General features: G+C 36.9%; 1 protein-coding gene across 5 annotated transcripts in view; it reads right to left on the bottom strand.

Annotated features, from left to right (window-relative positions):
* The window catches only part of VEGFC (vascular endothelial growth factor C), a 69,668-nt gene that overhangs the window by 14,090 nt on the left and 30,387 nt on the right, over positions 1–25,191 (bottom strand). For all 5 annotated transcript variants that reach the window (XM_005517641.3, XM_088056535.1, XM_088056534.1 and 2 more), the window contains exons 2-3: positions 3,394–3,607; positions 1,227–1,417 (exon numbers count right to left, since the gene is read on the bottom strand). In XM_005517641.3, coding sequence (XP_005517698.2) covers positions 1,227–1,417; positions 3,394–3,607 — 405 coding nt within the window. The remainder of the gene's footprint in view (positions 1–1,226; positions 1,418–3,393; positions 3,608–25,191) is intronic.

Genomic DNA, 25,191 nt, shown 5'->3' with positions numbered 1-25,191 from the left:
TAAAAATATATTTGCACCTTTCAAGCAAGTGGAATTGAGACAATGGTTTCTCCTAATAATGAGAAAAACAGTAAGGCTTGAGCAAAGTCAAAGTAGTAGTTGTCCTCATCTAAGCTATTTGAGTTACATTACTCCTGTGCTGCATGGTTGTCTCTCAGTAGGCTAAATTTAGGATTGAAAATTCTTCGCTGGATGTACCATTTCAGACAGACAGATTTAGTGAGAAAAATGGCAGAAAATGCGCTCTACAAAATTAGTGGGTTTTGCTGTTTTCTTTACATTCCCTTTTCTTAATTCACCCTGAAAATCTCAGAGCATACCATACCACTAAGAAGTTTTATGGTAAGGGAGTGACATTTCTAAGGGCTTCAGTTTTATAACTGGCTATACAGTTTTTGGTCTTCATTATAAATACATACTGCATCTTCAGCTGCATGAATCCTCTTGAAAAAGAAACCAAGATTTACACTAAAAAGTGAAAAAGCCCACAACCAACAAAAAAATTATAGCTACTATAATAACAGGAAAATACCCTAGGAAATGGTTTTAAGTATGACTATTTTCACAAGATTTTTGAGGGAAATATTGAAAGATAATTGTGATAACTCCTGTATCTACTTAGAATAATGTACTATGTGCTGCTTTAAAGTCAGCTCACAGTCTCAGTGCATGATCTTTGCACATTCCTACCTGATCACTAACCCTGAACTTAAGAACACAACCTGCACATACACCTGGAAGAAGATGCATTACAACGAAACAAATAGGTGCATAATACTAATATGTCTTAATATGGTATAACACCCTTCCTAAAAGGCTTTATTTGAAAAATGTATCCTGTCTGCACATGTCCTGTAGCAGTCTATGCTAATAAAATTACAGGCTAGTTCTCCACTGAGTGCATGCCCCATTACAGCCATAAGGCAGAAGGAAAAAAAAAAAAGAAAAAAAAGAGAGAGAGAATTAAGTTTCATGGATAATCTCAAAATTAAGAATGGAAGAATGAGACATCATAATTTATTTTGTCCCCTGAAAAATAAAAATATTTTGGGGAAAAGAACGTTAAACACATTTTTTCCAGGCAGTAGTGTCTTCAGCTGTTTTTCCTGTATATTTTGGAATCAACTATTTCCTTTGTCATAGTAGAAATGAGAAGGTTTAAAATATGCATGGCCATAAATGCATTTGCAAGGAATACATGAACAGTAATAAGAGTGAGAACTTACTGTCTTGCTGATGTAATTTGTGCTGATATTCATACACTGAAGTCCTTCACTATTGCAGCAACCTCCACATCTGTAGATGGATACACATGGGGGTTTAAAGAAGGTGTTTGTAGTTGCTCCAAACTCTTTTCCCACATCCACACACACTTCACGTGGCATGCACTGAGTTTTTCTCCATTCAGTATCAATACCTGCCAAGTTACAGGGAATTTCATATGTTATAAAGTAACTGTTTAAAGTCAAAACTATCCTGCAGTAAATTAGGATTCCTTTTTAAACTTCAAAACCAGAATATGAATTTCTAGAGTCACACCCTTTAGTCAGTGAAACACACATCTCTCTATGTTACCTTCTTGCTGATTTTTCTTCTTCACAGGGACATGATCTATCATCATGGAGCAGATGAAAAGTCACAGTGGAGCTAAAAGGGAACCTACGAGGCAGGGGAGACCTTAAAGCACAGAATCATAGCCTGGCTTGTGTTGGGAAGGACCTTTAAAGTTCCTAGTACAACCCCCTTGTAATGAGCAAGGACATCTTCAAGTAGATCAGGTTACTCAGAGGCCCATCCAAACTTGAATGACCTTGAATGCTTCAAGGGATGCAGCATCTACCACCTCACTGGGCAACCTGTTGCAGTAAATCACCAGCCTTACCATAAAGTTTCTCCCCTTTATCAAGTATAAATCTACTTTCTTTAGTTTAAAATTATTACCCTTGTCCTAAAACAACAGGACCTGCTAAAACATCTCTCCTCATATTTCTTACAGACCTTCTTTAGGTTCTGGAAGGCTGCTATAAGAACTCCTGGGACTCTTCTCCAGGCTGAGCAGGCCCAGCTCTCTCAGCCCATCTTCACAGGAGAAGTGCTCCAGCCCTCAGAACATCCTCACAGCTCTCTTCCAGACCTGCTCCAACAATTCCACATCCTTCTGGTGTTGGGGGCCCCTGAGCTGGACACTGTGGACACAGTACTGCAGATGGGGTCTCACTGGAGCAAAGGGTCACCTTTGCAGGTGAGTCACCTCCCTCAAACTGTTGGCCAGCAGCTAAAGCTCTACATGTCCTTTCTTCACCTGGGTCAAGCCTCATCTTCAGTAAAGTCTGAACTTTAGTACTACACACTTCTGCAAAGTAATTTTAACCAGCCCCACACAGCACTTCATTTGGATATATTAGAATATTAAATTTTATACATTTAATGTATATACTTTAAATTAATTTAAATACATGTTTAGTTTGTTAACTAGAAGGGTATAATTTAAAGCAAAAGCTTACTCTTTAGCAATTATGTGCAGCATGTGATTTAATCTGACGGATGATTTTTGTGCCCAGTTATCCATACAAATTTGGGCAAAGACTCGTGTTATACAGAATTTTTCTAAATATAATCTTACACTAAACAGCCCTGAGACTTGCAGATGTACGTGTCCCTTTATTCCTTTTTGGCACTAGATTTTGGTAAGCTATTCAACAAAAATGGAAATTTTTCCTTATGTGTATTTTAAACTCTCCATTAAGGTATATGACTTCCAGTATTATGTCAAAAAATACACCTGCTATAAATCCTGCATTTCTCTGCCTACAAGCACTTGCTTAAACTGCAAGTTAATATATTTTCATCCAAACTATCTGAAACACTGAAAGGTATTCAAACACATTAGTTTGAAAACTGTTTTGCTTGTTTTAGCACAACATCATTACAACTATCCTCTGTGACAAGAAAACGTTACAGGTGGATTATTTGGCCCTCCACAGCCATAATGCATAAGAGAAGAAAGCATTACCAGCCGTGATGCAATTGCAGAAAATGAGAAGAAATAGGTCAATGAGTCCAACTATTACCATCCTCTTTGTTTTCTACAAAATTGTTACAGCCTCTACAAAGCAGGATTCCTTATACTTGAAGGCAAGCACTTCACTTTCTCTACTGAGCTGAGAAAGCACTTTCTTACAATGGACATACCTAAAATATGTCTGTAGAGTGATTTGTTTCATTATGAAAGGCTGACTATCAAACATTTTATATTATAGATAACATATCCTCTCAAACTGCCGAAGCTGGTTTACTGACAATGCTTAGCTTTTAAATATTTTTGACACAACTGAAAAACCTTCAGATTTTCATTTATTGTGTGTTGGAACACAGATTGTGTCCTGTACTTACTTTTCAGGATCTCTGCATTATAGTGCGCTGCGGCAAATTTAATGGAATCATCTGATCTCGTGTCAAAGCTGGAGTGTTCCCTGTTGTGTTGCCAACCTCCTCTCCTCAACTGACATTTGAACATTTTCCAGTATTCTGGGTAAAGTACTGTCATGAGTTCATCCACACTGGACACAGACCGCAACTGCTCTTCCAGGTCTTTGCTTCCATGAGCCTGTCAAAATAACGTGCAAGATTAATTACTTTCTCTAGTACACAAGGTTTGCTGGAAACTAGCCTGAAAAACAACTCATACGTTGTAAAATAAAGGGATCCTCATTATAAAAACTGCATCTGTCAGTCATTGCCAACATTACTATATTGACAAATAATAAAATGTTTTGCTTCCTCCACCACTTCTTTATCACCCTTGTAGTTAAAAATATTGGTGTAAGAAAAGAGCTATAGAATTAAGCCTATACAAACACAGTTTGAAGATTATAAACCATGCATTTTTATCCTGGAAAGATAAGTTTTTGTGATAAAATTTTGAACGCTTAAACCCCAAAATATTTAAATAATATGCATGCTATTTAATATCATATACTCCTAAAGTAACACCCAGTTTTTCCCATTTTCCCTTAGTCCCAGAAAATCTAAACACACCCAGAAATGCAAAACCAGTTAAAAAAACCCCAACCAAACAAAACACCAAACCAAGAAACTAATTCATGTTATTTAGTACATTTCTAGGGAAAATCTTAATAAGCAAACTCTATTATAAAACATTAATCCTTAAATCAGTAGGAAACGAGGACTTTGGTACCTTGAAGTAACTAAATCTCACACTCCCTTTCTGTTTCAGGAGTAGACTTAAATCCTGTAATCTTGCTTTCTTATTCTCTGGCCTTTACACAAACTCTTTGCAATTACAATTTTCTAAATGACTGAGATTTACATTCCAGTTTATCACTTATCAGGAAGATTCTTGTTTCTCTTAGATGAAACATACTGCATCAAAAGACTGGTGTTTATCCCCTGCCCACCTTTCTCATTGATGAATTGCTGAATTCCCAAAGGGAAGAGCAGAATGGAGAAGGAAGAGTATTGAAGAACCTTTAGCCACCTTCTCAGCCTAGATGGCCCTTAGATGGCAGTATGAGACATGAAATATAGAGGTACACTTTGTACAAAATGCATCAACTGGCTGGAGACTCTAAAGTTTCCTACAAAACTGTTGCTCTACTCAAAAAACTACCAGGCTGTAAGGGTGTAAAACACATCCCAATGCAGAAATACAAAACTATATGAACTGAAATTTACAATTTCTTATCCAACTCCACTACTAACAAAAAATAAACTCTTTCAGTTCAATGATTTTGAACATTACATGAGTAAAACAGGTAGTTTAGAATGATCCCACCTGAATCAAAACAGCTCCATGTCTCACAAACAACTATGAGGGTATAAAATGGCATGTTTGGTTGCATCCTTATCTGGTGTCAAATACAGCAGAAACACCTCAGGACAGGGCAAATTCACAGAACTCATTTCTGTACATACAATCATATACAGAACTACAGAGGGAACTGAAGGGGATGAGGCATGGGAATAGGTCACTCAGAGAAGCTGTGGATGTCTGATCCCTGGAATTGTTCAAGGGCAGGCTGGATGTAGCTCTGAGCAACCTGGTGTAATGAAAGATGTACCTGTACATGGCAGGGGACCTGGAGCTAGATGATCTTTAAAGTCCCTTACAAATCAGGCCACCCAGTGATTCTATTATTCTAATACAAATTTAAGATTAATTTTATTTGACAAGGCATTATGAAATTAAAAAAATGTTTTCACTGAAGCCTTGCTAACCACAGTGTCCTTGCAGATGACTTTGTCCTGGGAGGTTTCACCAACCAAGCTATTGTCTCAGAAATGTGCCCATGCAGATCTTCATCTCGCTCCTTTCCACCATAGGAAGGACTATCCCTGACCCAAGCCATGCATCAAGCAGTTTCCAAGAGCTTTGCCTTCAAATTTAATGCTAACACAGAATTTCACTCCTCATCACTTCTGCTCTCCTTGCAGGATGCCACTCAGGGTCTCAATCAGTGGGTCACAGACAAAAATCACAGCTTAACAAAAATTAATTTGGCTCCTCACTGCTTACACCTCTTGAGAGGTGAGAGTACAGGGTTTGAGCACCCTCACTCCTGCCAAACTGTTTCCTGAGGGTGCTGCAGTGCATGGCCCTTGAGTAATGGGAAGAAATTTGCTGCACCAGCACAATGCCAGTGTTGCAGATGCATGTCTGCCACGTGATGGGAATATGCATGGCACAGCGTGTTTATCCTGTCACAAGGCTGGAAGCCAGTCTATTATATAAAAGGAACATGAATAAAACCTGTGCCATCCAGTGCCATCAGACATCCAGTAGCTGATCCTAGGAAGTCCTAGCAGATCATGGGATAACATGGAAGGAGAATTCAACCAAAGCTTTGCCACCTTTGATGAATCCTTGAAAGCCTGTACAGCCCACAGTAGACAAAACATTGGCTATTGCTGTTGCAGATATTCAAAGTACAGGCTTAGAGCATCAGGAAAATAAGTAAAGAAACTCAATATTATTTTGTTGGTAAAAAGTCAGGCACGGAGCAGGAAAGCGAAATTGCTGAAAATAATGCATGCTGATTAATTCCTCTTTGTTCACACAATCAAATCATGTCTTTTCAACTGGACACAAAAAATTTTATACATATATTAAATATGTATAAACAAAATTCAAAATATGAAGAAATTAACGGCTTAAATTAAGCATTGTATCAAACATAATAAAGTATTGCTTTACCCTAGATATTCCATGGGCTATAGCACCATGTGCCTACAACCTGAGACAAGGCAGCCTTCATTGTGTGTGTAGATTAAGGAAGGAGAGGCTTGAGAGCAGCAGTGTAGAAAAGGACCTGCAGGTCCTGGTTGATGGCAAGTTGAACATGAGTCAGCAGTGCCCTGGCTGCCAGGGGGATCACCCATGTCTGGGGTACATCAGGCACAGCATTGCCAGCTGGGAAAGAGAGGGGATTGTCCCTCTCTGCTCTGAGGGGCGGCCTCACCTTGAGTGCTGGGGGCAGTTTTGGGTGCCCCAATTAAAAAGAAAAAAAGAATCAAGCTATTAAAGAGCATCCAAAGGAGGGCCACAAGGTTGGTGAAGGGTCTGAAGTGACTGAGAACACTTGGTGAGGGGAGACCTCATTGTGTCATGAGGAGACGCAGAAGGACAGACATTGATCTTATCACAAGATCAGGCCATTTCCTCAAATCCTGTCACTGAAGCTGAGTTGGGGGAGGTTTAATTTGGATCCCAGTAAAAGATTCTTCACCCAGAGGGTGGGTTGGGCACTGGAACAGGCTTCCCAGGGAAGTGGTCACAGCACCAAGGCTGTCTGAGTTCAAGGAGTGTTTGGACAATGCTCTCAGGACACTGTGTGACTCTCAAGGCAGTTCTGCGCAGAGCCAGGAGTTGGACTTGACTGATCGTGATGGATCCCTTCCAACTCAGTTTATTCTATGATTCTCTGAATACTCAATATAAACAAAAGGAAAACAATTTCTGGAGCACGTATATAAAGCTACTTTAAGAAAAAAAAAATCATCATTATTGCATCTGAAGTATTTTCTGCTCAGCTTAATAAAGCCATTTGCTTGTAAAGATGGCTTCAATTCAAATTTACACCATGGAAAAAAAATTGATCACTAGAGGACTTTTGTTCTCTCCCTTCTTCCAATTCACAAAGAAAAGGAGAAGGAAATTAATATATCTGTACTAAATACATTACACCTAGGGTCCAGAGTTAGGGAACAAAAAAAAATAGAAAATATATGTTGACTTTTCAATATGCTTAGAGTGTTACCTTGAGATACAGATCAACAATTTCTTCCTGTACATCTATGTATTTTTTAACTGCAGCAAATGACTGTCATCTGTGAAAAAAACTGTTTATAAGAACATTTATTTAAGGAACTTGTGATTTAATTTTGTAGAATAGCCAAATGTCTTGTTGACACAAACATCAAATGAAATCTTAAGTTTTGGACGATTATAAGAGTGTGTCCTACATACAGGATAAGCATCAGATCATTAAGAATTGTCAGAAAGAGTTTCTTATTTTTTAAGAGAAGAATGTATCTGCTTCAGTAAATATAATTGTAGTCTGGCAACATTTTTGCTGTTGTGCAAATTTTGGTAATTTCACAAAAATAGACTGTCTTGGTCCATATCTTTTATTCTTTGCTCTTTCTTAAGTGTGCATTGGCTTGTAGTTTAGGACACTGGACTTCCAATGCAAAACAATTTTGAGATTTAAGCACATATTTAGAATATATGACAACACAAATAAAGTAACATCAACAAAAATGCACGAGAGATCAGAGGGGTTCTCATTTTTCATTCTTCTTTTGCAAGTACAGATTAGTGAACTTCGGAAAAAAATATGGCTTGTAGCTGCAATTACTGTCACCAAGCTAGTTATTCCCAAATGTTAAGTTCAAAGGGAGGAAGGAAAAAAAAAAAAGTGATAGAACATTAGCACAGGTTGTAATAAGAGCAATTCCATGATTTTTAGGACTGAAGAAAGTCTTTTGATAAATTTAAACATACTGTTGATTTTCATATAATTACAGAGCACTCTTAATGAAATTGTGGACCAACTGCTTAATGTTTTACTGGTAATGCATTCTGGGATCTATGTTTAACATTTAGAAGGAAGCAGGGAAGAGTGTCAAGAGTGATCACACAGGAAGGAGTTTTCTCTCTCCCATGGCTTTCTACATTCTTGGCATTTTCAAGTCAATTAAGGGACTGAAGTTTGAACTTTTTTGTAATCATCACCACTCCCTTCATAAGTGTTCATTTACATCCTCTGGGTGACCCTTCTACTATTTTTTGGTCATTTTTATCTATTATCAATGTTGTCCTGCATGAACACCTGAAAATGCTAGAAGGTATATTCTAGAGAAAGACACTGATTAAACCTTTGACTAACCAAACTGTACAAGATAATAGGTGATATTATGTAAAATGACAACCTAAAAATACAAGTATGAATGGAGAATACAATAAAGATGCAATTGTCCATTTCATTAATTTCATATTTTTCATGAGGAACAGGGGAAATGCCAAATACATACAAATAAAGTGTAAAGCTTGACGACAAATGCTCTCTTGCTATTATTTATTTAACTTCAGAATATTTTGTTCTATCAAAGTATGTTTTCCACAATGTGGCTTTCCATTACATTATGTCCAGTTTTTCATAAAATTATGGCTTGCAAGGGAAAGGGCATGATACCACATAGGCTCTATATCCATTAACAAAGTCAAAAGTATAATAGATTTTCCATGCATTACATCACTTATCTTTCACATGTCCCTAGTGTTTGCCTCTATTATTAATAACAAAGGTCAGAACACTTAATATTTGGCAGCATGCTTGACATGTAATTGATGGTGCAATATGCTGCAATGGTACCTTATGTATCTGTTCTGACTACAGTTGTCAGCTCATTTTCAAGGATTTTGTGGACAATTCTTAATAGGAAAATGCTATCTACAAACCCCTCCATTTTAAGATGCTTATATTATGTATTTTTTCATTGACTGAAATGGATTAAAATCACATATTTAAATCTGAATGTTGAAATTACTTGTAAGCAAATGGAAATACTGCAAGAGAAAAGTATTTATAAACACTTCACTTGCATAATAATTTATTGCAATTTTCATGTATTTCAGTGCTAGTTTTTTTAGAAGTTGATGCCAGTAAAAAGAAAAGAAAATATTCTAATTAAAAATTGTAGCTACAGTTAAGGATTAAATTCAACTTTTATGCCCACTTCAATGACCTTGCTACAAAAGCCCTGATTTCAATCTCCCATGCACTTATTTGTCACCAGCAAACTTAGATGACTGTAGTTGCAAACTTTTAAGTTACCATTCAATACAGTAACAAAACAGTGCCTTACAGAAGCCAAAGAGTAACATAAGAGTGAACATAAATTTTATTTCAAATCACTCCAAGTAAGTAGAAAGACCACTGCAGTTGATATGAACTAAATCAAAACATCATGACAACAGAAGAGAGATTAGAATCAGTCTCTGTTCTAAAGAGTTTATAAAGCACATCAGACAAACATAAAAAGTAAGAATCAAAGTACAAAATAAATAAATAAAACAGTCTGAACTATATTATGCTTTAAGTGACTTCTATTCGCTATGGCATTTTAAATACTAAGAATAACATCAGGGAAAGAAAACAAATGGGAGGAGTGAGGGGAGAGAATGTACAAAGTTGATAGGCAAGGAAAAATAAATGAATTTGGGAAGACATTCAAAAGAGAATTTGCTAAGAAAGAAAAAGACATTGACTATAAGGATAAACTTAGGACTACATAAGTTTCACTTCTATACTATAAATCATGTCTTTTTTTCTCTTGTTTTGACCATTTTTTGAAAGGAAGATACATAAACTGCTAGAAAAATCATCCTAGGCTTATACTATTTAACTCCTCCTGTTTATAAGTACAAGTATTTAAAGCGAGGTAGTAGGCAATGTAAAATTTCCATGTTAAGGGAAATTCAATTTTATGCATGTCAGCATTTTTAGGGAATATTTTATTTAGATATTCTCAGAAAATGCTGCAATATATATCGAAGTTTATAGATTTGCACAAAGGTACTTACGTTAAGTCCTTTAGTCAAACATTTAGCTGCTGCTGAGGTTCTGAAAAATGCTTCTTGGCTGGTACTTACTCTTCAAGTACCTGCATTCCTCAGTGGTTCTCAACCCTCACTAAAAAAATGCCAGGACTTTCATATATTCAATGGGAATTACTTATGAAAGTACCCTTTTTTTAATCTGAGTTTGAGTTCCCTGGGAAGAGGAAAGAAAAGAAAAAAAATTCTGGTTGCTTTCTAGAGCATCTCTGTAGGCTGTTGCCTGATTGCTTTAGAAACTCATTTTGGACAGCCAGTTCTCACAGGTCTCTACAAACTTGGGCAATTAATACCATTCCTAACTAACAGAGAGCAGTTTTCAGAACAGGATTTGTGGCACCTTAGCTAGGCTCCTTTTTGGAAGCAATTTCACAACTAGATGATAGTATCAGGAAAGGTTTTGTTCTCACACACTTCAGCCTGATCTTTAAAATCTGCATTGTTCCAAAGCAGCAGTCTTCAGTGTTCCTAAATCTCTGCAGACTATTTCTAGGAGGATAGAAAATTGTAATTGAAAAATAAAATACAAAAATCAAACCCAATATCAATAGACTTAATTCACTATTCAGGAGCTTTCACTAGATAAGCCTACAAAAAGGTCAAAGGCTGCAGATATGTGGGATAACCATTTGCTGTCTAAGTGAAGCTGCATCTGGATTGTTTAATTGATTCAAGGGCTTGAACTGAAGCTTCCAGCTAGAATTACAGATAGATTTGGAATCAATAAGGATTTGGATTATTGCTGCTGAAAGGCTTACATCTGATTAAATCTTGGAGACATTGGGCAGCACAATCTGTACAAGATGAGATTTGTCTGTTTTCTTGGGCATCGGCTGCTCCAGTGGCGACAAACGTGTGGATCGCCATGCATGACCAGATGCATGACGAGAAGAAAGGGGAAGCCCTTTGTAAGTAAAAAACACTTGTAAAGTGAAAATAAAGGACAGCACTGTGATGATTGCTGGGATATGAAGGTGATAAACAGACACGGAACCCTGCCAGGAAGGAGACAACTAACACAATGAGAATGCCAGTGCCCTCTGCAGCACAGCCACTGCAGCCAGCAAGGTTCTGGTGCCGACTGTGTGTGCTCTGTCTAAAAGACTTCTGGGATGCTGTCACACGGCAGTTCTGAATGGCAATAGAATTTGATACATTATAAAACAATATGTTCATTTTGAATGCTTTTAAGCAACTTTTAACTAACGTTGACAAAAACAAAGCACACAAATCTGAAAAGAAAAACTCGTACTACTACTAGAAATCCTCCTTATTATAAGATCTTTCTCAGAGAAAGATAAAATGCCAGTTAAAATAAAATGCCAGTAAAATACCTTGCAACCTCTTGTTTTCCTTTCAGCAGCCACGTGTATCCCATCAAAATATGTACAAAAGAATAAATTATCATGCCTTTCAAAGAAGGTTGCTTATTCTGTCTTTGCTTAGCTTCCACTGGCATTGCTTTTATTAACAACTACCATTAGCTTTGTCAAAAAATATCAAATATAGCATCCTTTTTTGAAGAAAATTATTATCATGGTAGCACTGCAATGAGCTGCCATCATTGAGCAAGTCTAACACCAGCAGTGAGAATTAAAAACTTCCTCAGTATCAAGTTCCTAAGTGGGGAGGTAAGGGGCAGCCCCTTCATTTTAATTTCAATGCCAGCACAATGAGACACTGCTTGAGCACAGTACCTGTGCTACATGAATACATCCCAGATCTTAATTAGTCAGTGAGTAGGAGTTCTGGCTACGTATCAAGGGACTGGCTTCAAGAAAACAGTAGGTAGCTTTTACATCATGTTTTCTATTCTACAGGTCAATCATTCATAAAAGAAGGTTTCGCTAAGGGCAAGAATAACAAATTGCATATCTATAAGAATTTTTCTGAGTTATGCTGAACACATAGGTCCTCACTGTGATGAGACTAGTTTTTAAATCAACACCTTTATTATTCTTGAATTTTTGAAAATGTAGTCACTTATAGGAGGGGAAAATTGCATGAATACATCATGTCTTATCATTGTTGAAAAATTTCTCTCACTATTAAGTAACTTACCTTTTTACTAAGTTTTTAAAATCACTATTTGAAACACTGAGCAAATATAATTAATCCATGGTCTAAATATTTAGCAACAGGTCACAGAAATTTCTTGAATTAGTTATACTTTCAAAATGGTTCATAAAACAAATCATTTCATAAGCCATGAAACTAGATCATTGAATTTCAAAGACAAACTTGAACTTTATTCCTAAACAAATGTCTTAATCTAAAAGGACGTGATTTGTTTTGTTAAACAAATCTTGCACAGTTTACAGATCTGTACAAAATTATTAATTACAAGACCACCTACTTTGTCACTATTTAAAAATATATTCCAGCCATAAACACAACACACTACTTAAAATTCAACAAAAAGCTAAAGAAAAATGAGTAAGTTATAACACAGTAATTCCATTTTTTAAAAAGAAATCTTAGTTTTAAATTATTGCAAACAGGTTTTGTATACATGAAAGAGGAAAGACAAAGTGCCTCAGAAACCTGTGCATTTTATTATATTTTAGGGCTTCTAAGTATATGCCATTAAATTATTATTGGTTTATGCTATTGAGCATCATGTTTTTTCAGTTAATTTGACACAAGTCTATTTAATAAACCAAAGTAACACACCAGATTAACATATCAGACAGGTTTGGAAACTAAGGTATTAAACTGTGAGATTTCATTAATAAAAAAAGTAGCAGAAGAAGATTTTATTTTTGTTATCAAGCTATTACTGTAATATTTTATGTAAAGGATCTTTGCTAATCCAGGCAAAAAGAAGAGTTCATCTGAATTTTTTTAGCCTGAGTAGGTATACAATTCAGAGGACCTGCTACCCACAAGCCGCTTGTGCCTAACCTGGTAATTTGTGTGGGAAATTTGCTCTACTCTGAATTCTGCATGAAACATCCTTTGCACCACAATGTTACAGATAAGTTATGCAGAGACAAACCCATTTGTTTAGGCATTCAGCCTGTAATACTTCTTTTCCCTGACTGGCTAACTTCATTCCAAACTACAGTATAAAAGTCAGTAGTTCTGTGGAGCTGTCACATCTGTTCTGAACGATGGGGAGGAAAAAATTTATAAAAAAACAAAACCAAGGGTCTTTGATCACAAAAAGAGAAATCATGCTTGTGTATCACTAAAGGAGAAAGCTTATTGCACCATGTAAAATCTGACAGGTATTAAGAGATTTGCCAGCAAGGCATGAGAGATAGAGTAAGGCAAATGAAACCTTGAGAATGGCAAATCCAAGAACTAAATTGAGACTTGGTGACGATTCCCTTTCATGCAACTAAATCAGGAGAATGTATGTTGCCCATTATTTTTGGCTTAAATTATTCTGAATAGCATATTGTACTGCAATGTTACTTAAAAAGGATCAGGGAACATCAGCAGTATTAAAATAGATCCTAATTTACACTGACAGGACATAGAGTAATCCAGTGCTGAACACAGTATGCTATCAGAAGAGTTTTTGAATGAGGCTTGATCGCCGAATGAATTTATTGCAAGTATGCCCTGCGCTATCGACTTCCCTTGAATGGCAGGAAGACATATATTCCCTGATGGAAGATACAACATTGCATCTTGAAATCCATGATAATTGACATTAGTTGAAATAAGTTGAAACTTATCCCCTACCACCTTGCTGAGCTGCCTCCATTCTTATGCAGGCCCAGAAACTATGAAAAATAAAACAGACTTATATGGATTATATATATTAAAAAGAGGCATACAGAGAGCAGGAGAAAGGGGCTCTGGTTATTCCAAGTCTGTACAAAGACATAACAAAAATATTTAAAATTAAGCTAAGCATAGGCATAAACCTTAATGTTATATTGAAATATTTACTCAAGTTAAGCTTTTTATCTACTAGTAGAAGCAAACAAATTTTTAAATTAAAAAAATGGATTTGTATCATTGCATTTTGTAGCCACTTGGTCACAGAGTCTTGAACAGAAGAACTTTCGGTAAAGAAACCAGAAAGATTTGTGACATGAAAACAGGAACGGGAGAAGAAATAATAAGAGAGTAAAAGTGGGTTAGTACTATGACTGTGCAACCCCCTGAGATTTTATTCTTCAGCAGTAAAGGTACACACCTTGAGATGACAGATTCTGATAAAAAAATTGGGAAAAAAATCCAACTAAAGGCTCTCAACATTATGAAAAAATAGATCCTATCATTTTCATCAACTTCAAAATCAAAGGTTCTAGAGGTTTTCTTGGATTTTAGCAGTAGAAAGTGTCAAAGCTGGAGAATTTATGAAGATAGAAATTTAAAATTCTCCAGCACTACTGGAAACCCTTCAGGAAGTACTTTTCCAAGCATATGAAACTACTTCCTAAAGACAATCTGAAGAGATTATGTATAATGGTTTTCATATAAAACCATGGTGGAATTATGTGCACACAAAAATAATGCAGTAGAAGGATTCTTTTGAATTTTTTCTCCAGTAGCTTATTGCACGTACCAAAAAGTGCACACATGTATTTACAGGATTGCAGTCCTGGACACTGGAATTTTGGACACACACTTAGTAATACCAAGAGCCCATTGTAGCCACTGAGGTCACCATTTACAGGACCAGACCATGAAACAACTTCTGTTTGTTCTTGCATGTTTCTAACATTTCTTTAACTGAGAACTGCAATTTCCTCAATGCTTTAACAGCAGCTCTTTTCAAACAAAGTAGATTCAGACACAAGGAACACATGTCTCATTAGAGTAACTGGCAGTGAGAATGACATTTCTGGTATGCTGAATTAAAGTTTGCTTTAAAAGAAAGTGTTTTGTTTATTTTCAAATTTATTTGAACTAGTATCGCAAAAGATGGAAAAATGTAAATGGATGAATTTTAAGGACATTTTGTTTCATACTGAAATAGTTCTAAAACAATTTGGAGAGCAATTATTAATTTAGCTGTATAAACATGCATGGCAGATGCTATTAGATATTTTTATTAATTTAACTAGAGGCTATTTCTGACACTTCACACAATAATCTCCCATGGTCTCTTACATTTAAGAAAAGTCAAATAGCTGCCACTCTCAATTATAAGTGGCAAAACTTGAGCAGTATCTATTAAATTCCTGTTTTTCCTGAGAAGGAAAGGACAAAGAACACAGAATTTGCTGTTTCAAAAGGCTAAGATTATAGAAGTGTTGCCTTAATACATCTCTTTACAGTTACTTGCATTTGTCATTTGGATCCATTAGAACTTAAAGTATGGCATAATTGTATTTCTGTTTTGAGCTGTCATTAAAATTGACTGTGCCTTTAAACAAATGTGCCCAGATGCTCTGGGTACAGCTAATCACAGGCACAAAGGCCCACTCAAGGTCAGGCTGCAACTTTGTCTCTAATTGCCTGGTTATACATTCCTTGTTCACGCAAATCTTCTACCGACTTCAATGGGATTTTTGTTTAGTGAGGATTACAGGATTCAGCCTCCTAGCTTAACTACTGCATCTATACATCACTTTGTGTAATGTGCTTCAGGCCCTACGGTTACTGTATCTGTAGTTTTCCTAGCCCTAAATATCATGTTGAACTTTCTAAGACTTTTACCATTCCAAAGCCCTAAAATGCAGTTTCTGGTTTTCACCCTTTCTTTTTTTGGCTCTTCCATGGTCAACACTATTGGACTTTAAAAAATAGTTACCTGGAAACTCATCTTTGTCTTACTGCTGGTATAATTTTCATTTCAAACATTCTAATTTGCTTTCTAAACCTCTCCTGACCTAACTACTATATCAGCCATTCTGTTAAAACCCAAAGACAGTTTCCTACTCCAAAGTCTCTTAAATTCTTGGTTACATTTCGGGTCCTTATCAAAGCAATCTGGTGATTTTTACATGACCTTACCAATGCCCATAATAACTTTTGTTAACTTCTCTAAACATTTTTGCTTGCCACGGCATGTTTGTATGATTAATTCTCGATTCTATTTTTTTTAGCATGTTTACATCAGGTTGCCTGCAGTCTTCCTAGCTTACCCCACACAACATATGTTCATGAAACATTTTTTCATCACTATGCAAACATTACAATCTAGACAAAGTGAATGCCATAATTTTTTATCAGACTAGCTGTACAACTGAAAGACAAGGGTGTTTCTATGTTGTCGGTTCAGCCCTGTTGGTCTCTTCCTCATCCAAACTGAACACATGAGGAAACCCAGACACAGTTGACAAGACAGTTCACTCAAGTGCCTGATTCTAATAGCACAAAACAAAACACCACGAGCTTGTCTCCAGCACATCCCAGCTACTCGAGCAAGAAAAAACCCTTTTGTCACCTCTCAGGATATGCAACCTGCAATATGACACTACACAAAACCCTTTCCAAGGGGCTGAAGCACATACCTTGACAATTCAAAATTCAAACTATACTCAAAGACCCCAACCAAATCAAGTTTCTCTGAATTGACAGACCCTCCAAATCAACAAAAACAGTAATTATGCCTCAGAGACATTAAACAGGAGCTGAGGAGACTGAAAAAATGCTCTGACAAGTGTGTGTGCTCATCGTGCTCTCAGCAGCATTTGACATTAGGTAGACCAATGAGGCTTGAGGGCTCGAGTTTGCTCTCTATAACAATCCACAAAGCCCACCTAAATGGAGCCTTTCCTTCCTTAAGAGGCGCCATGAACATGAGATACATTTGGTACAACCCTTGTCAAAATCTTGATTAACTCCTAACACCTCCCACAGTAAAGCCTGGCTTTAATTGGACTCCCTGACTTCCTCATGCAAGTCCTATCAAAAGGAAGCCAAGCAGCTTCAGGGAGCCAGTTTTGTCTAATCAACTTTATCAATACATGATAAATACCTGTTGCATTTGTGTATTAACCAGATACATTTTTAGGAAATGGGCTTTTCTCCATAGTCCCTCCCCATGCAAGGTCTTTGTGGAAATGTAGCTACCTCAATTTCTCTGACCCCTGTATTCTAAATGGTCTGCTGAATTAAAGAAAAAAATATTAACGCTGCAAGACTTTTTACATCACAAACTTAACCTCTGTCACTGCAAACATTTCAAGCAAAATACAAAACCAACACAAGCAAAGCTGTCCAGGTAGAAAGCCAAGCACTTACTGGTCTTACCACAGGAAACCATCACATGACCGTCTCACACCCTCTGAACTCCCTCAGACTTGTAATCCTACCTTGGGTCATCCTATCTACACTCATGTTATCAGTGATATTATCTGCATCTTTGTAGCACAATACTTTTAATAGAGATATAGAAAAATAAAATCTTATGTTAGAGAAATACATGCCTCCTTAATACATTGTCAAGAAAAAGGTATTTTTTTTCTATTGATTAGAAAGATGCGTTAGTGAGCACTCAATATTATCATTATGTTAAACATTTAGATTTTTAAATCTATAGATTTAGTGTCTATGCAGGCCCACAGTCCTTAGCTCAGACGGGTCTTTGGGTAACTTCAAATGTTTCTGTTAGCCTCAATTATAAATATTAGTTTCTGACTTGTGAGCAATATGTCAACTGTAAGCCACAGTCTGAGAAACTGAGTTCACTGACTGATTTTTGTCTTACGAGAGGCCAATACTCCAACATGCTTTTAATAGCATTTTACTGTAATTTGAACAAAATTTCTTGAGCAGCAGACAAAAAATTAAGAATTGCTTACATGAGGATCAGAAGCATAAAGCAACACACTGGGTAAAGCTTAAACACACTGAGTATTCATTTAGTTAAAAAGTATTCATTTAGTTAAAAAGAGTGAGTTGCAAGCAGCAGCAAATGTATAATTGCTGCTCAAGGTTTGCAGTTTCTGTGACATCACTATGTGAGTGATAAGAGTACTATTTAATGGGGTCCACTTTCAAGGTTACCTTATGTTCCAACAGAGTTTGAAACAGTCACTGCCAAATGACATACAAACTGGTATTTTTCATGCTTGAAAGGCACATGCTAGTCAGAAGATTTTATCAGCTATTTACTTTAAATGCAAAAGAGCACTTAACTCCCACTGACAAAAAGGGATGCAAACTTGGTAAGTTTGGGACACTGCTACAGTCAGCAAGTGCTAGACTCATATACTCAGAAACAGTGGTTAACTTCTGGGGCTCAAGCACCACCTTGACCACTCTTTTCACCCTGGCACATATAGTCGCAGTAAAGAGCACAGCTAATTGCTAGATGAGGTACAGATCAGTATAGATCAGCTTGTGGGCTTTGCAGAAGAACTTCTTCGTTTTCTTCAGTATCATGGGACAAAATGCCACAATATATAATATATAATAAGGGATACCCAATGTAGTATAATTGTTATACAATATAATATACAATAAGGGAGGCTGGATAACCCAGCAGAGTGATGCAGTTCAAAGTCTAGACTGCTGTAACTTAAATGAAAGAGGTGTTACCCCACTAGCCTCACTGTAAGCAACATGAAGCACACACATGGAGAATATTAATTAGAACTGGACAATCCAAATTTTAGAAGGTAACAAAGTGCATGACACCCAGGCAGTAAATGCATGCAATACTGCATGTTTTTAAACTGAACTCCAAATAATGTCTTTTCTGTGAATTGAAATTCTTGTGTGTCTTATCTTGACCGTCTCTCAGTGAAGCCTGCACTAAGTCATGTTGCTTTGCAGCCTGCACTCAGAACAGAAAATAATTCTCTGACATGTCCAGATACATTCTGTTCTCAGCCTTTTTCAGATTTTTAACAAATACTCAGCATTTAAGGATGGATTCCTGTTCTCTGCAACCACATGAGGCTGGCATGCTGAGCTCAATGCTAACATTTCCTTAGAGCATTCCTTAATGAGTTGCCTAAGACTTCTCACCACCATCTTTAAGACCAAATGACACATGCATTAAAGTCTCCCAGCTCCAACTGCCAAAGCTATTTGTGCTTATTGATTCTGCCCACAGGTAGACTTCAGTGCTGCCAGACTCAGCACCCTTCTTAGGGTAAGGCAAAGTGATCTTTCTTAGGGCTTAACACATTTGAAGGTAGTTTTGAAGAGCAGATGGACATTCCTTATATGAACAGCAACATTTCATGACACTCTTCCTGGACAAAATTAGTACAAAAATCACACAGTAATCACATTAGTAGAAAATCACACAGAAACTGCAGGGAATACATGGAAAAGGGAGCAATAAGTCTTCAGCTCCTAGAGCTCTGCCCAGTGCCAGTACACACTAAAGCCCCATATGAATTCATTGAGACAGCCATGTTACGCAAACATCACTAGCGGGCAGAATTATACTTGTTTAGCAGTACCTCCAAATTTAAAGCCACAAAACTTTAACTCTTTCTGGGAAAAACAAACAGGAAGTGGTCTTTAACTGACTATACCAATATTCCTGACAAAAGGCCTGGATCTGCTAATAAAGGTAGAAGTTACACTTGGTATCATATCCTGAATCAGAAAGTATGGTATATCAAAAATATGTTGATTTGTCATTATATTTGAAGTGATGGTCTCTAGATTTATACTTAACCTGGTTTTCAGAAAGCATGAACTATTCTAGATAGAAACAGATGTCAGAAAATGCATTGTCAGACAGAAAATATGGCACATTATTCTAAAAAAAACCCGTTTATTATTTTTTTCCAGAGAAAAATTAAAAAGACAAAGAAAATTTAAAAATTCAAAGGTATAAATGGCATAAATGAATATATAGTTATATATGCGTTCTTTCATTACTTCAGATTTATCACAGGTATATTAGTGACTCCCATTTTAATGATTTCAATATATTACTGGGTCACATGGTAGTATTTTTTGTAAGTAAGGGAAAAATTAAAAACTTGGAAATATAATTTCCACTTAAAAATCTCCCAAGTAAAGATTTATGAGCCTGGTTGGGAGGGGAAAATGTGTGTGGGTTTGGTTTTCTTTGTTTTTTCAGAGGGGGTATATTTTTTTTTTCTTGTTTTGTTTGCTTGCCTATGGCCAACTAGTACTCGTTACCTTCTAATCCTCATAGAGTAACAAATTGTAAAGGTCCCCAACAGCCGTCTAGTCCAACATCCCAAATTTTCCAACGACAAAAAATTTCACAGTCTCTCTACAAAACTAGTTCTATTGCTTAATCATCCCCATAAAAAATATATTTTCCCCCTTATATCCTTTGGAAGCCTCTCCTATTTCAACATATGGTCATTCCCTCTTGTTCTAAGCCTGTGCACCTCATTGAAAAGCCTGGTTCCATATCTGAAATAACCTCTAAGTGGAAGACCACTATTTGGTCCAGTTCTCTCAGATCCTTCTCATTGGGCAGATGTTTCAGCCCATCTTGGTGGCCCACTGCTAGGCTCAGTCAAGTTTATCAATATCTTTCCTGTTTTGTTGGTTTTTATTCTTTTTCCTGAAAACCAAGCACAGTATTCCCCATGTGGTTTAACGGTCAAATAGAGGCAACCACTTTGCTCAATTTACTGCCCACACTCCTTTTGGGGGAGCCCAGGACACTGTCAGTCTGCATGGCCGGCAGGCCATAACACCAGCTGATGTTCAGCTTAACCATCCACCAGGAACCCTAAGTCCTTTCCCACATAACTGCTTTCAACCACTGAACCTCAGCCTCCATCACTGCAAGGAGCTCTTCCATCCCAGGTTAAAGATTTGCATTTGTCGTTATTGAATCTCATCAGATTCCAGTCAGTCCATTTTTCCAGTGTACCTGAGTCCTTCTCAATGGCAAACCTGTCAGCTTCACTGCCTCCACACCTCCAGTTCGTTGCTATACAAAAAACATATGGGGGTGTGCTCTGGTTCACCATCATGTACCCTCTTCTCCTGTAACTTTCAAAGATACAAAAAGGTGGTTAGAGCACAGTAACACCAAGGTTGTGGGTTTGATCCCTGTATGGGTCATTCACTTATGAATTGGACTCAACAATCCTTGTGGGTCCATTCCAACTCAGAATAACATGTGGATCTGTGACTGTAGTAAAACAGGACAAATCCCAGGAGAGGGCTGTCATCCACAAACCTAGTAATTTCATCAGAGACTGTGATCAGATTAGTTAAGCATGATTTACCCTTAGCATTCACAGTCTGACTCCAAAAATATCCCATTTACCAGTTCTCTAATTAAACCTAAAGTTGGTTCTTTTCATGGGAAGGATGATACCCTGTAACTCAGATTCCTCACATGAGCTTCAGTAATTCCTGGTTGCTACAAGCCAAGGCTGTCTTTGATTATTGCTTTCTTGGCCAGCTCTTTATTTGTGAGGACTCTCTCTCAGATATATTGCACCCTCATTAGCATCCTTTTGACAGTCTCCAGAAACATCCTGGGCTGCCTTTATGCACTGCCCCTCCAGCAGGCAGGAGGGAGGCTAAAGTCCATCCCAAGAACAAGGGTCTCGGAGCTGTTTAAATATGACATTTTCTTACTCTCGTACTAAGCAAGTGATCCCTACGCTCACCATTATGTCACCCATACCTGCCCCTCCTCTGATCCTAATCAAGAAACCCACCCACTCAAACTGCTTCTACTTGCAAAGGAAAACCCCCACTCCTTTCTTCCCTGCCAGTCTTCCTACATCCATCCATCACAGCTGTTCCAACAATGCCTTATTGATAGGTCTGCATGCAGAGGTCTGTCTCTTCCTGATTGATTCCTAGGCTGTGTGCATCTCTCTGCAGGCAATTCTTCCCTGACAGTCTATAAACCAGAAGATTTATGTTTTGCTTTCGAGTTGTTCTTCCTCAGATTTGACCATCTGCTGATAGTACTTTTCTGTCTGTCATCCAAATTTTGATTGTTTTCTTCCAACAAACTCTTTTTCTTCTCTAAAATCTGTGTCCATCCCTCTCAACTCCAGTAACAAAACATTAATTAAAAAGTGTGTACAGACAATCTCACAAAGTTTGTCTGTCAGCTGTCACACTTTCAAATTAGCACTGCTATTTTGGGAGAAGCTGTACTGCTGTAAATTAACATTATGAAAAACTTGTAGAAGTCTATGCAATAACATGTCCAACACATTTGTAGGCAATGGGAAGAAATGTTTTATCCTAGCCAAACAAGGATAAAATCTCAGCTATCTAACACTTTGGGTTTAAAAACCAGAACTGAATACTAAAAATATTATCTGGAATTGATCAAACAGCCACATAAGTACAGCTATCCTGCACTGGTACTCCAACCACCTCTGTTAAAAGTTACCCTAGGAATATCTACAGCTTGCAATTCTGAGACTGCCTAACTCCATCTCATTTGGCACAGGATACACACTGGATCAGAATACAGGCACCCTAGCTGGGAGGTGCAGTTGACTCTCTCGATAGACAAGAGGCCTTGACAGGAAACATTTCCTGAGACAAAAAAATCAGCAGGGCTTCAGTTCTGCTGGGGATATTGACCAGCAAGACACTGAAACATTAATCAACAGTGAGGATCACCGGCCTTGCATCTTGACCTACAATTCGACTTCCTTGGCTAAGCCTGCAGAAGAGCTTTAGAGAACATATAAGAAGTGTATGCAGCTTCTCTTCCAGCAAGTCAACTGACTGAGGGCAACTTAATATTTGTTTAGCAAATGGAGGTCACTTAAAAAAAACAAGATGTTATTGACCCCTACAGTTAGTTCAAAAAACCTCTGAGAGGAGGAATAGAGACACAATACAATGTGCTGGAAAAAAAAGTGTTAATGTTGACTACTGAATGAAAACTCTATCAAACAACTCCCATTGATAGGTTATTGCTATAATATTGTAAAAAAATGTAGATCACTTGCAGTTCTTCCCAAACCAAATACTCACAATTCAACTTTCCAGTTGAGAATCTTCTTTCACCCAGACTTAATTCTGACCCATCTTTTTTTAATTAAACCGAGGAGATAATCCCAAGGTGAAAATAAAGTGACATCTGTAGGACTGGAGTACAGATCAGCCTTTATTTTAAATTTATTTTTGAAAAAAGCTTTATATTACTAGGTGACTATTCCTATATTTATACAGACTCTTAAGCAACACCATGGAATTGTTAAGTATAACTTCCTATATATTGCTTGGTTAGAGAAACTTTTTTTAGATGCTAGATCATAGAGCAGAAAATGGCACAGAAAAACCAAAGATGCAGGACAAAAAGAGGTTGTGTTCATCACCAATCAATGAAGGCTTTTTTTCAAAATGCAGAAAAAAGAAGGTTGTATAAATTATAAAATTACTAGACTAAAATGAAAATTTTTTCTATAGCTAAATTCTGCTAATTTTTAAACCTGGAATGAAAAGGCAGTCCAATCCCTTTGCTAGAAGTGCCTGCAAATCAAAAAACATAATTGAAGGAGTCATTCTGTCTTTCTGGCTGTTGTGACCAGAGCTACACTGATTTTAGTGGAGTTGAGACTATTAACAGCAGCTGAAGATCTGGTCTTCCAATTTAAATTCTGTCTTGACTTTGAGTAATTCTGTTGAGGTCACTAGAACAGGGTTACTCGGGACATAAATTTGCCCCAAGGGCTTTTGTTGCCTGAGATATATTTATATTACATTAATGTATAAACAGAAAATGCCTAGCTAGTTCCAGTAAAGCAATTAATGTAATTAGTTTGGAACTTGCGCTTAAGACTCTCAAGGGTTACTGAGGGTCAAATTAGGGAAACTTATTTCTGAAAAGCACAGGTCCTAAAATAACAAAGCTTCAGCTTACATCTCTAAGTGGTAGCACCTCTGTATTTTGACTTCTAATAATCTTTTTTAAGAGTAAACAGACGCGAATGACAGAATAAAATACATCCAAAATATGTATATTTAAAAGCAAAACATATACATATTATACATACATATTTAAAAGCAAATGACAATTTTGTGTGTTTCCAGAAATAAAAATGCTTTAGTTAATTTCTATTTAAACTTCAGAACATTATAAAGACACAAATAACTACAAAAGTAATAATTTTTTTTCATATATTCTAAAGCAGAAGAACTCAGGTGCAAACCAAAAGTAAGTACTGTCTTCTTTTTACAATCTGTAACCTCTCCTTATCTGGAGTTTAAGGTTCAGTAAAACTCGCACACACAAGTTAGCAGAATTGGGCCTAAACATTAAGCATCAGTGGACCACAGCAAGCTGTTTAAGGAAACTGATGCCACTTCTGATACACAAACTGAGTAGCAGTGTCTTTTACAAGCAGCAGCATGATTTCATTTAAAAAGGCAAAAGTTGTGTAACTTGAAGGCTGAGAACCACTGTAAGACACTCATTATCTATAAGAATGTCAGCGAGACTTTTTTTTTTATTAACTAAACCTGTCTGAGAACCCTAAACAGCCACTAAAATATAATTAAAATAAACTATCAAAGGTCACCATGGACCATTTGTTCATTCGGACAACAACACAGGCAGATACCAGCCGTTGATAACTCTCATTTATTGAATTTATTAACAAGCTGCAGGAATGTGCTTGTTGCATTACATGACTATGCATATTGAACAATTGTTTTATTTCAACTTCACTTTCTTCCATTTTACACAGTTACACTATGCAAACACAACATTTTATTTTTAGGTCTTGTTATACCACACATGCCATTTCTCAACATGTCAGTTAGTTACAGAAAACTGAAAAGGACTACGAAAATTCAATTTCCTTAAGGGCTAAAGAGACCAGATATATTATGAGTTTATGACAACTACTTGTAGCGTGTAGTTCACTAGATTTATCTGACAGTACATCAAAACTCTGATTTTTTTCATGCCAAATATGTAAATCTGTTATTTAACAGTTGCTAACAAAGAATGAACTTTCAAAGTAGAGATAAAAAGGAACAGAATAGTTAAGTCTGTTTGAATTCCATTAACAAAAACACTGTGCTTCCATATACAGCTAGAGTAACAAGTGAAGTGAGCAGCCAAAACCACATCAGCTTTAATGGAGAAAGTACTTAATTCTAAAGCATGGGCAGAAATGGAAAAATGCTTTTGATCTAGCTCATGAAGGATAACAAACCATGACAATACACATTTGGGATGCTGCTCTCAGGTTCCATCG

Source organism: Pseudopodoces humilis, chromosome 6, assembly GCF_049639895.1.
Source record: "Pseudopodoces humilis isolate 2021_Gansu_Grassland_sample_001 chromosome 6, ASM4963989v1, whole genome shotgun sequence".
Taxonomy (NCBI): Eukaryota; Metazoa; Chordata; class Aves; order Passeriformes; family Paridae; genus Pseudopodoces; species Pseudopodoces humilis.
This window is presented reverse-complemented; position numbering and strand designations above follow the sequence as displayed.